Below are 13,437 nucleotides of genomic sequence, written 5' to 3'. Positions count from 1 at the left end.
TGCATTCAGTTGAATTTCTAGGTTTATTTGTCTCTCTCCTCCTTTCCCTTCCCACCAAACTGTAAGCTTCTTGAGTGTAGATTTTGTCTTAGGATATATAATTTGTAGTAAGCAAGCTATATGTGCTCAATTGCTAAATGAATGAGTGAGTAAAAATAGAAAATTAATCTGGGGGAAAATAAAGGTTTTGAGTCTATTATCCACAGGCCCAGCTACCTAAACTGCTGATTAATTGGTAGTTCCAGTATAATTTTATATTCTGAGGAATTAAATAAAGTGGGATAAAGCACTCCTTTGATATTTCTGTACAGCTTTTTTCAGCAGCTGATTTTAACGGATATATTCAGTTGTGCTTTTGCAAAACTTAAATGCTGCATGTTGTATCTATCATATTGTTAACCTTATGTTTCATATTTCTTTGATATGTTCCCTTTTCATATTTTCTAAGCCCACATGATAGGTATCTTAGAAAACAGAAACTACAAAGCCATCTTCAATAAAACTGATTCTAAAGGGGCTGTCTTTATATAGTACCCCAACCTAGCAGTGTTCTTTCTTTTAAAAGGCTTGTGTATTGTTGAAGTTATGATAGTGTATCTCCTACTTTTTAAAGAGATTTCTTTTCCTCCTTATTCTAGCACATGGATTTCTGTATAATATGCTTGACAAATTTTAGCTCTTGGCAAAGGATAATGTGTTAATTATTATTTTCTCTCTTTCTCTCTCTCTCTCTCTTTTTTTTTTATTTAGGTACGTCTGTCACTAACGTAACAGCTACCGACGCTGATGACCCAGTTTATGGAAACAGTGCAAAGTTGGTTTATAGTATCTTGGAAGGTCAACCTTATTTTTCCATTGAGCCCGAAACAGGTTTGTGGCCTAAATTTTGGATTCTATTTAGCATGTCATTGCTTCAGGGAGACACTTTTCCTGGGATTTGGGTTATGAAATGCTATGGTTAAGTACTCTGATGCCTGCGTCAGTAATATTTGAGTGTGTTATTCCGGTGCAGTGTGGGGGACACGGCAAGCCCAGCAGTCATTCTGATACATATGAAAATGAATGGCAGCACCTTTACAGAATATCACCTGTTTAACAGATGGCCTGGCATCCTTGTTCATCCCTGCGGGGGGGGAAATGCGCTTACACATGAGGCCACCTTAAATAGATTTAAGAATAAATACAGTTACTTATTGGCTGTGTGATGCTTGACAAGGAACGTTTATAAATCTTTCCGAGGTTCAAGTCCTACATCTATAAAGTGGGTGAGGAACCCTCCTCGTAGCCTTATGATGATCCTTAGATGAAGCAATAAATATTAAACATATAGAACACGACATATTCCATGTATGGATGTTGCTTCATTTGGTATTAATCCCCTTATTTGTAAAACAGGAAGCTGACGTCTACCCACTAGGGCTCTTATGAACACATTATTATTTTTGCCAATATTAAACCGAGCCAGTATCCTGAGCCCAGTGTTATAGATTTTAGCAAACAAAAAATAAGTTATTTAAAAAATAAAACCAACAAAGTTCCTTTTTTTTTTTTTTACTGATTTGGAAAATAACTTTATAAAGTAATAGTTTTTATAAATGAAGACATATCTTTTATTGTTTATTCTTAACAATAGTTAAGAGAGGAAAGCCATTTTGTTAGACTTTTTATAATCCTGTGGGGGTTTTTTGTAGCACATTTAAAAATTTCTATAAATAATGTCATCTTTTCTGTGTATTTTTCTTCTGCATCTGGTGGTTTTGTCTGCAAATTTTCAAGTAGAAAAATTCAGTATGTGGGGATATACACATATCATTTCTTTGATTCATGAGTTTTCAGCATTATTGAGATAAATTCCCATGTCTTACCATTAAGTCAATTATTAATTAAATTAAAAATTTAAACCTTCTCTTTGCTTTATTTTAATTCAAAGCGTAAAACCCTCATGCATTTAAAAGTGAAAAAAAGTACATTTATACATAAATAGGTCATGGCTTAAAATTGAATTTAGATTTGGCAACAGGAAAGAACTCTTGTAAAATACATTAATTAGGGACATAATTACATATTCTTCAGTTAAGAAGGAAGTCTGTCATAAACTTCATCTAATTTGCAGTCTTTGATGACCCTGGGGAAGTGGCAGAGAAAGCAGTGAGCTCTGAACTTCAATAGAAAAGAAAGTCTAGAAATGTCCCATTCCTTGGCCACAGTCACAGTGTCAGAGTTGGGACGAGAGCTGGGACTCACACCCAAGTCCTTGATTTCAAAGCCACTGTCACATTTCCTTGAGCTTCACTTTTCATGGGCTATAGTCACGGTACAGTGACCTCTGGAAAACAGAAATGTATTAATTGCTTAAGTGGGGTTAAAGAGTTTCCTCGTTTGCTCCTTGACTATTTGTTACTTGAATCTTCTGGTTCACTATTCATAGTGTAATATGTTGAGATATATGTGACACATAACATATTAGTTTCAGGTATAAAACATAAAGATTAAATATATATATACAGATATATATATGTATATATATAGAGAGAGAAGTGATTATCACGATAAGTCCAGTTAACATCCAATACCACACATAGTTACATTTTTCTTTATAAAGAGAACTTTTTTTAAAATTTTTTATTGATTCATAATCATTTTACAGTGTTGTGTCAAATTCCAGTGTTCACAATTTTTCAGTCATTCATGGACATATACACACTCATTGTCACATTATAAACAGAACTTTTATGATCTACTCTGTTGGCAATTTTCAAATATACAACACAGTATTATTAATGATGGTCACCAGACTGAACATTATATCCTCAGGACTTACTTATTTTGTAATTATCAGTTTGTACCTTTGGACCAGCAATGGATATTAATCCAGCAGATATCCATTCGGCATTCACTATGTGCCAGGTACTAAATTAAATATAAGGAGACAAATTCACAAAGGCTAATCTCAGCCTACAAGTATCTCACAATCCATTTTGGAAGACAGACTTTTTTTTTTTTCAATGTAAGTACAAGAAACCATGATGTGCCATTTAAATAATTTATATCTTAAGAATAACTTACCACAAAGTACAGTAGGGCTAATAAAAGTCCTACTAAGTCAGAGGGTTTGTGAGATTCTAAATCTCATTGATATATATCACCATTTGTTTAATTAAATGTCGTCAGCAGTATTTAATATTTACATTTTTACTCAGCATGGATGTTTATCTCGACATCTATTCATTTTAACCTTATCATTTCCAACTTGGCAGATACAAAAATATTTGATTTATATTTTAGAAAGTTTATTCTGGTACTATGGTGGAAAATCTAACAGAGAGAAATGATACTTGAAGAATGTGCATAGTAGTTGCTGAAAAAATATTGGTTGAGGGAAGTTGAGGTTTTTAACTAAGGCAGACACGATGGGAAAGGAAACGGAGGCAAAGTTTAATTATCAGTGAAGAGGCAGCCTAAGTTCTTTAGCTGAAACATCAGTGTGTGTGAGTGAAATGTGAACAGACTGTGTCAGTGCCTGCGTAACCACACCTGAGTGTGTTCAAATGAAGGCAGAGTGCTTGTGGTTTCCAAAGAATCTAAATTTGTGTATCTCTGAGGTCTTTTTTCTCTCTTAAAGAAAAAAATTGGGACTGATATGAATCTATGTGTGTGTGTGTGTGCAAGTGGAGGAGGATATAAATGCAGGAACAGATTAAGAATACTTTTAAATATTTTATATTAGAAAAATAAAGAAAAATGTATAAAGGATATTGAATATTTGCATTTTTTTATTTTGTAAGCAAATGGAAAGAAAATAACCCTTTCTGGTGATCAAAAGATGTGCTAATTAGTTGACTTTTGGACTGCCTCTAAGGAAGATGGCTGGTTGCCAGGGGAAATACCCTTGTGACTAAAAGGTTGGAACTTTTAGTCCCACTCTCTGATCTCTGGGTGGGGAGGGCTGGAGTTTGACTCATTTGCCAGTGGCCAATTATTTCATCAATCCTGCCCTTGTAAAGAAGCCTCCATGAAACCTCCAAAGGATGGGGTTCAGAAAGCTTCTGAATTGGTGAACACATGGCGATTTGGGCAGAGTGACACCTGGAGAAAGCATGGAACCTCCGTGCCCTTTCCCCATACTCTGCCCCACGTCTCTCTTCCACCTGCCCATTCCTGAGTCGTATCTTTTTACAGTAAGCCAGTAATTTAGCAAGTAAAATGTGTCTCTGAGTTGTTAACCACTCTAGCAAATTAATTAAACTCAAAGAAGGGGTCTTGGGAACATCTGATTTATAGCCAGTTGGTCAGAAGAACAGGTAACAACCTAGACTTGCAACTGGAATCTGAAGTCCAAGAAGGGAGTCAAGGGAACCTCTGATCTTTAGTCAGTCAGTCAGTCAGTCAGTCGGTCAACACAGGTGACAACCTGGGCTTGCTACTAGCCTGACACCTTAAGTGTGGGGGGGGGGACAGTCTTGTAAGACTGAACCTTTAACCCGCGGAACCTGGTGCCGTCTCCGGGTAGACAGTGTCAGAACAGAGTTGAACTGTAGGACACCAAGCTGGTGTCTGGAGAATGATTTGGTGGGATGATCTTTATAAAGAAGATTGCCCATTGACCAGGGTCAGCAAGTCCTTCATGCTGTTATGTTTTCAATAAGGAAAAGGAAACCGGAGCACAAGAGACAAGAATACATTGATGTGTCTTGTTTTCTCCTCATAAGAATGCTAAGAACAGAACTCTGGATTTTGGAACTGATAAGTTCTGCTGCCCCCTCGGTTGCTACTTTCCAACTTTATGGGATTATTTCCTGTTGTCATAACACATCAAGCTCTCTGTCTCGGGGAGAGGGCACCCTTTTGTTTGAGGTATAAGCTTAAGGCTGAGGAAAGGTTTTCCCTTTGTTCTGTTTATTATCTTCGAGCTTCTCATCGTCAGTAATGATCTTGTATATTGACTTGTCTTTATTCTTGTCAGTTTTCATGCTAGAATGTATAGTTCATGAAAGAACGGGGCTCATCTGATTTCTTCATTTTGCATCCCGTTGCCTAGCAGAGTGTTTGGCATCTAAAGCCACTCAGTACATAGTTTAGACAGAAAGGCAAGGGGTGGTGGGGACAAAAGGAATATAGAAGGGAGAAATGGGTGAATAAAGAGAAAGAGAAAAGCTTGCCACAGCTCGTGGAGAAGATGTGTGATGACCCAGGCAGGGAAGCCAGCTAGGTTTCCAGCCTGTGTTCCTTCTGTCTACGTCTGTGGTGGGAAGAACACTCGAACCTCAGATGTGATTTTTGTTGTTGTTGGTGGTGGTGGTGGTGGTATTGAGAGTCACTTAAGACTAAAGTTAATGCCATTTCCAAGTCTCATACTTTGTCTTAAGTGTGTAACCAACACAGTGCTATTGTGACACCTGCAGAAATGAGCCTTGAGGCTGTGATAACCTCTTGCCCAGATTTAGTTCTAGATTAGATGCTGAGATAGAAAGGTTCAGGGCCCACTGCACAAAGAAGGAATGGCCGTTAGCAGGTCTATTCCCAAGCTCATTGTGCTTGTGATAATAATAAGGAGAACAGCAATAACAAAAGGAAAATGTCGCTGTGTTTCTACAGTCCTGTAGGTTTGACAGAGCACTAAACCATAGTGTAGAGAATTTCTGTCTCCATTTTGCAATTGCCAGAGCTATGTTTTGGGGGAAACATAGCTTCCCCACCTTTAAATCAAATTCTCTGACAAGTTATAAACAGGAAGAAGAAAAGCAACAAGAATATAGACAACAGCCACCTCATTTACTGAACATGTATTATGTTCTAACCAGTGTGCTAATTGGGTTTGCATGCATTATCAAATTTAATGTAATTATTCCGCACAATATTTCGAGATAGGTACTAATGTCATCTCATTGTTACTGATGAGACAGAGGAGGATCAGAATTGATACATTTATTACACAAGGTATTTGAAGCAAGATTCAAAGTGAGTCTCTCTGATTTCAAGCTCTAAATTTTCAGTGTTCTCCTGTACCCCCACTTGATTTCCACGCATTGTAGCTCGTGCCTGGGGCTGCCATTGGTTTAGAAAACGACCTATAAAACTTGGAAGCAAGCCCGTTTCCTTTATACATAGACGTAAGAGGCAGTTTGGTGTCAGATAGGAAGTGAGGCAGTAATAATGGTAAAATGAATTGTCATTTTTGTGAATAGCTTCAAAAGGCTGAAAATAGCTTATTTGTATTCTATAAATGTTTTCTCTCTCTCTCTCTCTTTTTTTTTTTTTTTTGTTTTCCCCTCCCTGCCACTTCTAATACCATATGTTTGCCTGTAACATTTTGGGCACAGACAGGGAGAAATGTGGCATTTATTTAAAAAGCTACTAATTTGAGGATAGATAAGAAAACAGTTACAGTCCATCCTAAGTGATTGAAGATGAAAAGTCTAAATAAAATGCAAGATGAGTGAATAATAAATACTTAATTATCTAAAGAAATCAGAGTAAAATTGCAGGACAGTCTAAACTTTGCTCCAGGCAAGCGAGAGTATGAAAAATGACCTGCTTAAAAATAAACTAACTTAATTCATTGACCTTTTTCTGAGATTCAGACCATCTTTCTTCATTGTATACAAATAACATTTGTCTCAGTGGAACCTGTAAAAATGAGCTAAGGAAAAAAAATATTCCTTGGGGAAAAAAAATCCATGTAATGAATGGTTCTCTTTTATAAAAATCAAGATAATACATGAAGTCTTCATGTAATGCCTTTATGGAATCGAGTCATTATTATGCCTTCTGAACCAAAGTGATAAATTGCAAACACACAAGGTCTCTTTTTTAATCAGGATAGCGGAGATTATCATTTTCACTGTCAGGAGGGCTGGCTTTTTTTTTTTTTTTTTTTTTTTTTAGTGTAGACCTTGGAGAAGAAATATTCAGATAAAGGCAGGCTGACCAACAATGCTAGGATATGCACCGACGGGTGAGAATGTCTTTGTAATTCACATGAATTGATATTTAGTCAACATTTACACTCTGATAAGTCATACCCTAGGCCCTGAGGGTGCAATGTTGTGTACGGCAAATCCCAAAAAGAGATATATGTGGGCAAAATGCTGTGATAAAGTGGGACACAGGCCAGAATTGATGCTACGGGGATGGAGAGGAGCACCAGCTTAGCCAGCTAGTAGGGAAAGAGGAGAAGAAAGAAGCCTTCTTAAAGGTAGTGATACCAAAGGCTGTGTCCTGAACACCTGTGTCCTCTAACGCGTGACTGGTGTGGGGGAGGGGAAACTGTTAAATAAGGCCTTTTAGCAAGAAGAAAGCAAAGGGATATGTGGTTAGGGGACAAATGAGGGTGATAATAAAAATTAAGTAGTTTTCACTTCTTCAATGGTATCAGGAGATTTTTACTTTAAGAGACTCTTCTATATAAGATAAACTTAGGCTGTAATTTAGGAATCCAAACTCCTATTAATTTTCTGCATGACTTTGGATGAGTGCCATGACCTCTTAGGACAAAGTATCCAGTTTTTTAAAATACTGATTATAGTGCTGTTTCCAGTCATTCATGAAATTGGAGGAAAAAAGCATATACTCCATATTTTGCTTTTTATTTTCAAAATTAAGGCTACCTTGAATATTACTCATTTTTATAGTTTAATTTTTATTGAGTATAACAGAACATGTTATTTCTTGATAGGACATTTCCATTTACAACAACCCAAAGCTTTTGCATTAATGGTAGGTAGAAAGGTACTTCAGCATTGTTCAGTACAAGACAATGAAGAGCCCTGGATTTGGAGATGAAAGTTTGACTGAAAAGCAGGAGTGACATGGAGAGAGGAGGAAGCTGGCTTGACCAGTTGCCTGGGACAGTTTCATCACAGAAGATAAAGAACCTCTTTCTAAATGCTGACCAAGAGCTGAGGGATCGCCACACAGATGACTCACTTTGAAAACTGCACAGCACCCCAGATCAGGCCCTCGCGTGGCGTGGGTGGCCAGTGGTGGGGGAGAGGCAGGTATGGCTTCTTCTGTAGCATGTGGAGTCTTTCCTGAGTCTCCTGGAAGAAGAGCAGTGGTTCTCTTTGGAGAAGTCATGCACGGAGCCAATAGACAGGAGGATTTGGGAGGGAGGCAAAGAGTGCGTTTCTCACCTGGAGGCATGTCCTCCTAATGCTCTCTTCATCCAGTTTATATTTTCTTTACACAGCATAAATTTTGGCATAACTTTTGAGGGAAGAATACAAGCAGAGAGACCCCTTTCAAACATAACACACACACGCGCGTGCGCGCACACACACACAGGCAGACCCGTGTTCAGAGCAACTACAGATGGGGGAAGGTATTAGTTTGTGAATCTCTGCTTGTTTTAGGCCAAAAGAGCAAATAGAGAAAGGCAGTTGCCTTTCTCATATTCCTTGCATTTCAGGTGGAAGAACCACTGTGGATGCTGAATAAAATCATAGGCAGCAATGGGCTACGTGGCAGTGTCTTTGCAGTCTTGTTTAAACTCTATACCATATGAAGTATTTAAAAACATTTTATTAAAGATGAAGATTATGAAGCTCCTTGAGGTTTAATACGGCCAAAGTCAGGCAAATGACAAGTGTTTGGTATGTTTAGCTCAAATCAAGACTTGTTGGAGAAAAATGAATGGATGGATGAATTAATGAGAGAGTGAGAATCCAAAGTGTGTAATGGCACCTGGACCTATATTTAAACCTCACTGCGTTGTTTAGTCCCAATTAAATTATGATATGCTGATGACAAAATTAGATTTTAAGTCTCTAATACGTTAATATTCTAATCTGCTTAGTATTTATAGATAATGTTCCCAATAAGTGCTGTCCCTCCCTAGTCTTGCTCTTGATTAAATCTTCATATCCCAGTGAGTGTATTAACTGGCTGCTTGCACACAGTGACTTAACAATCATTTATCTCCCTCCTTGGAATCTCTTGTGGAAGATAAAGTAGGTTGAGAAAGTGTTGTGGTCACATTAATTGTTTTATGATTCCTAAAAATACCCCACACACACACATACAGATCAATTATATATACTTGGATAAGCTGAAAGTAGTGTGACTGTCATGTTAGTTATATCTTTGAAGAAACTAGTTTTAAGCCCAGAGGGAGCTGTCCAGTACTGACCAGAGCTAGAGTCAAAGGGATGTATTTTTAGAGAAACCAAAGTTTTGGAGGTGCATGGTGAGCAGAAAGATTGCGAACTACACAGACTCCTCACCATGTAACAGCTGCTGTCACATTGGGGTGCTTTGGGATGGGTTTAGGTGGAAGCAGAAGCAAATACTTACTCCCCCGTGACACCTATCCAACCTGAGTAGACAAGCTAGGATCAGGAATTTTTCCCAGCTTACTATGTTTTGTGTCCCTGCAGAATTAAAATGTAATTTCTGTTTTTACAGGGATTTTCTTTCCTTTGAAATACAGCTTTGGGTTTCACTTGGATTAATTCAAAATGACTTGGTCTAGAAGGACAAAGATGTGTTTTCATTGATTTTGTAAATAAGCATGGTTTATCTAAGAATATCAAAGATTAACCTTATATATTCAAAAATACACAATCATACACACACACATACACACACACACACACACACACATCCTTTGTGTTTTTATTTAAAGATAGCAGGTTTTATTTGTGTAGTTCCAGTCTTCCCCCACCCCCACCACCTTCCATCCTTATGGGCTAACTCTGCACTCCTAGCCCTAAGACAATATAGAACACATCACTGGTGTTCAGTAATTGTTTTTAAATATTGTGCCAAATGCGACTTCAAATACAGCTCCCCAAAGAAGGCTTATCTAGCATTCAGTTGTTCTAGTTTGGAAAACAGAATTTAACATCACAAAATATTATCTGTAATTATGTATATATGATTATCAGCAGCTCAGAGAAGAGGGTTAATTCATACTGGACACTACACTTCTTAAGACAAAAGGAGTCTCTTAAATCAGTCTAGTGCACAAATATAGGAATCCTCTGAGAGGCTGGGTTAGAAGGAATGTACAAACACTTCATCTGTTTCCTTATAAGTCAAATTCGGGAAGCATTCCTGTGAGATAAATTCCTCTGAGCTTACGCATAAAAGACCATAATTTCTCTTTTCAAGAAAGATTAACCAAAAAAGTAAAAGGGTTTCGACCCTAACTGCAGGAATCCTGTCCAGTTCTCACCAGGTGCCCTAGTGCCTAGCACTGTGTCCACTTTGTGATAGTTGTTCAAGAAACATGTTGTAAGTGAAGCAATGAACGTAGACAGTTAACTCCAAGATGCGCGCAGTTAGAAAATGGGCTTCCTCAGAAGGACTGAGATGCTGTCAATTTCAGATCCTGGGGAACTTTGGGTTTGAAAAATGGATGCTTCTAGAGATTAGAATGTATCTTTGTGTTCTCTTCTTATATTCAGTATATATTTGCACTTGATTATCTGATTATGTGGAATCATTTGGTATGACTTTGCTCATGACAGACCAGGGACACAAGGGTGTGCCCACAGATGCTGTATAAGACTAGCCCATGACACCAGTGTATCCATTTGCGGGTCCCTCTCCAGAAGCAGAGGTCTCTCATGGCAGTGGCGTGGAACTCTGTGCATTATGTTTGGTTTATAAAATCAAAGGGAAGGGAGGTACCACTTCTCGTTCGTCTACTATGTGTGATTTCTTATAATATTCTTAGTGACCATGGGAAGTGGGCGCTCTGATCCTCACTTCACAGAAAGGAAGTAGAAGCTCTGGGCAAAGTGATTTCTGGAAGCTATCCAGGTAGTAGAAGTCAGAGCGGGTTTCCCAGTCACATCTGTCTGATGTTAAGCTCTGCTGCATTAGGCTTTTTATTTTTATGTCCTAAAAGAGGAGATGGGGGTGGGGGGAAGTAGTGAAAAGTCATTGAGTCCAGAAAATAAGAAGAAAAAGAAGAGAGAGGCTCTAAACATTTTAATGCCCTCTTTTATATTAATGTTTATTTTCAATTAAGTAAATAGATATCTTGTTGATCACCTCCAGTCTCAGGGACAAAGTGATGAATGGGGTAGACATGGCCCTGACTGCCTGGAGCGTACAGAACAACTAGAGAGATTTCAACAGAAATAATTATGTTAAAATACATCAATTGGATATTTTCTTCTTCATTGACCAAGGTGCCATGAAGAAAAGATGCAAGGGAATGAGATCGTTTATTTATTATTGTTGTCGTTGTTGTTGTTGTTGGAAAGATTGGATTGAGTTTCATGAAAAGAAAGTAGAAAAAATAACATTCTTGAATAATGAGAATAATTGGTTCAGATAAATACCAATATGGATGATTCAGGAATATTGGGTGAGGGAGTCTACCATAGAGCTACTTGCAGAGAACAATCTTTCTCAAGAGAATCAGTTCTTCATTTCTGAAATACTGGAGAGACTTTCCTCTTGGGGTGAAACCCTGATTCAGGAAAAAAGTTGTAAGTACTAGTCTGTAGGCTTATATTTATTCCCTTAGTGAGACAATTTTATGGTTATAATATGGAAATAAGTGGTTACTTCTACCCATACTGGTTTAATCGATATTTATAGACTAAATTTAGTTTTCAGACTCTTATATGCCTGATACTGTACATAGAGTAAGTGAAAAAGACACGGGTTTTGCATTCTCATAGGCAGGACTATGGAGCATGTCGGTTTATAAAGAAAGCAAAAAAAAATTTCTAATGTTTCAAGAATTATACTAGAGTCACCTTATAATTTGTGATTATGTGTAATTTCCCATTCAAAATCTTCAGTGTGATTATTTTATTACAAGCGAGGCTGTTTTATATGACCATGAGGAGCAGAAATATGGAACGGTAAATTAGTGATTTTAGTATCCATAAGGTGAACAGGATTGAACTGGTTAGTAAATGTAAGCATAGCCATAATTAGATAAGATTTTTTTTAATATCTGGAGAGTTTCTTTAAAAGTCGTTTCCATGTGTGGTAAAATTTTATTGTGTGTGACAGAGTACTATTGAAACTTTCCTTTCCATCCCATTAACTTTAATAACGTTGCAGTGGTATTATCTATCTTAAAAGCTACCTTTGCACTCTGACACCTGTGGATCTCTTAAAGACGGGAATTGAGATCGCCTAATTGTGCTGTTTAATAGCAAACACATTCATGAGCTATAAATGAAAAAAAAAAAAGATTATATTTACATGATGAAACAAAATGCAGATTTGAGTCCCTGGCTCTCATTCTCAGCAGAGTATAATTAACAACCCAGACACAAATAGCCACAATAGAAAGCATTTACTACGTACTAGGCCTTGGGCAATAAAGTCTAAAACATTTAGCAGTTTCAAAGAACTGGGACCAGACCTCCCTGGTCCTCAGTCCACTTCTGCACACTGGGTCAAGGAAAGATGGAGCCCCTTAATATTCTCATGGCATTAACTTTGCTCTATGACTTGAGTCAGGTCACTTGAGTTTAGATAGCTCGCTATCAAAGTAGCATTCTTAACAATCATGTTCTACTAACTTCACAAAGTCATATTTTTAAAAAGCTTTCCCTTGTGAGTCAACTGTTTGAACAAGGATTAATTAATTAATATTAACTAATAATTAATATCAATTAAGTGATAATTGGGTATCGAGAGAATATGTGTAAGTGTGGCACTGGTTGCGTTATTTTTCTCACTCCGTGTATCTGTATCTGTAGTTATTCTTCAATAGCTGAAAGGAAATAACCCCAGCCTCCGACCGTGCTCCATTTTCTGTCCCCCAGGTCTACCGAATTACAGCCACAAAATATTAGAATTGTCATAATGGCGTCTATTCTGAAATGACATCACTTTCTATCACGTTTGAAAGCGGTTATGGGGAAAAACACGTTTAACCACAGCATGTGTCTTATTTACATTTCGTATGAACTCTAAAGTAATGTGCCTCCTACACTGTAGAAAACAGTTACTGAAGACTGTCATCTAAAGCAGCTGAAAAATATGCTGTAAGAAAGCAAAAAAACCAAACAAAGCTCTGTGTTACGTGTCAACACTTACGACAAAGCTAAGCCTCTGAATGGTCACTGTGTTTCTGAGAGAAAGACAGATTCAAGGTGGTGCCAGTGTGGCTCGGGATTTCAGAGGAGACAATGTGGTATGGGAAGTCCTGGGTGGGAACGCTGGAATCCACGTTAGGTTCAGCTTCCCAAGTTGATGACCGTTCCCTGTCCTAAGGCCTTATTCTTTATGTGTTAAGGATGGATAATCATAGCTACTTTTAGAGTTCTTACAAGGTTAAGGTTGTGATAACATTTTTAGAGTGTCCAGCACATAATTTCCACTCAACTTCTTGAGCTCCCTTACCTGCCAAGGTTAGAACTCTCCCTGAAGGACATTCACTCAAATATAACCCCCTTGAGTGAAAATTGTTGGTAACATAAGTCATTGTCTTGAAAATGCATTTGGGTGGAAAATTGAGGT

At 37.6% G+C, this 13,437-nt stretch overlaps 1 protein-coding gene across 1 annotated transcript in view; it reads left to right on the top strand.

Moving 5' to 3' along the window:
- The window catches only part of CDH8 (cadherin 8), a 312,089-nt gene that overhangs the window by 146,986 nt on the left and 151,666 nt on the right, over nt 1-13,437 (top strand). The window contains exon 4 of the mRNA XM_006211078.4: nt 751-870. Within this exon, the coding sequence (XP_006211140.1) occupies nt 751-870 (120 nt within the window). The remainder of the gene's footprint in view (nt 1-750; nt 871-13,437) is intronic.

The sequence above is a fragment of the Vicugna pacos genome, chromosome 9, assembly GCF_048564905.1.
Source record: "Vicugna pacos chromosome 9, VicPac4, whole genome shotgun sequence".
Lineage (NCBI taxonomy): Eukaryota > Metazoa > Chordata > Mammalia > Artiodactyla > Camelidae > Vicugna > Vicugna pacos.
The sequence above is the reverse complement of the archived record's forward strand: the minus strand, read 5'-3'. Positions and strand labels throughout refer to the sequence as shown.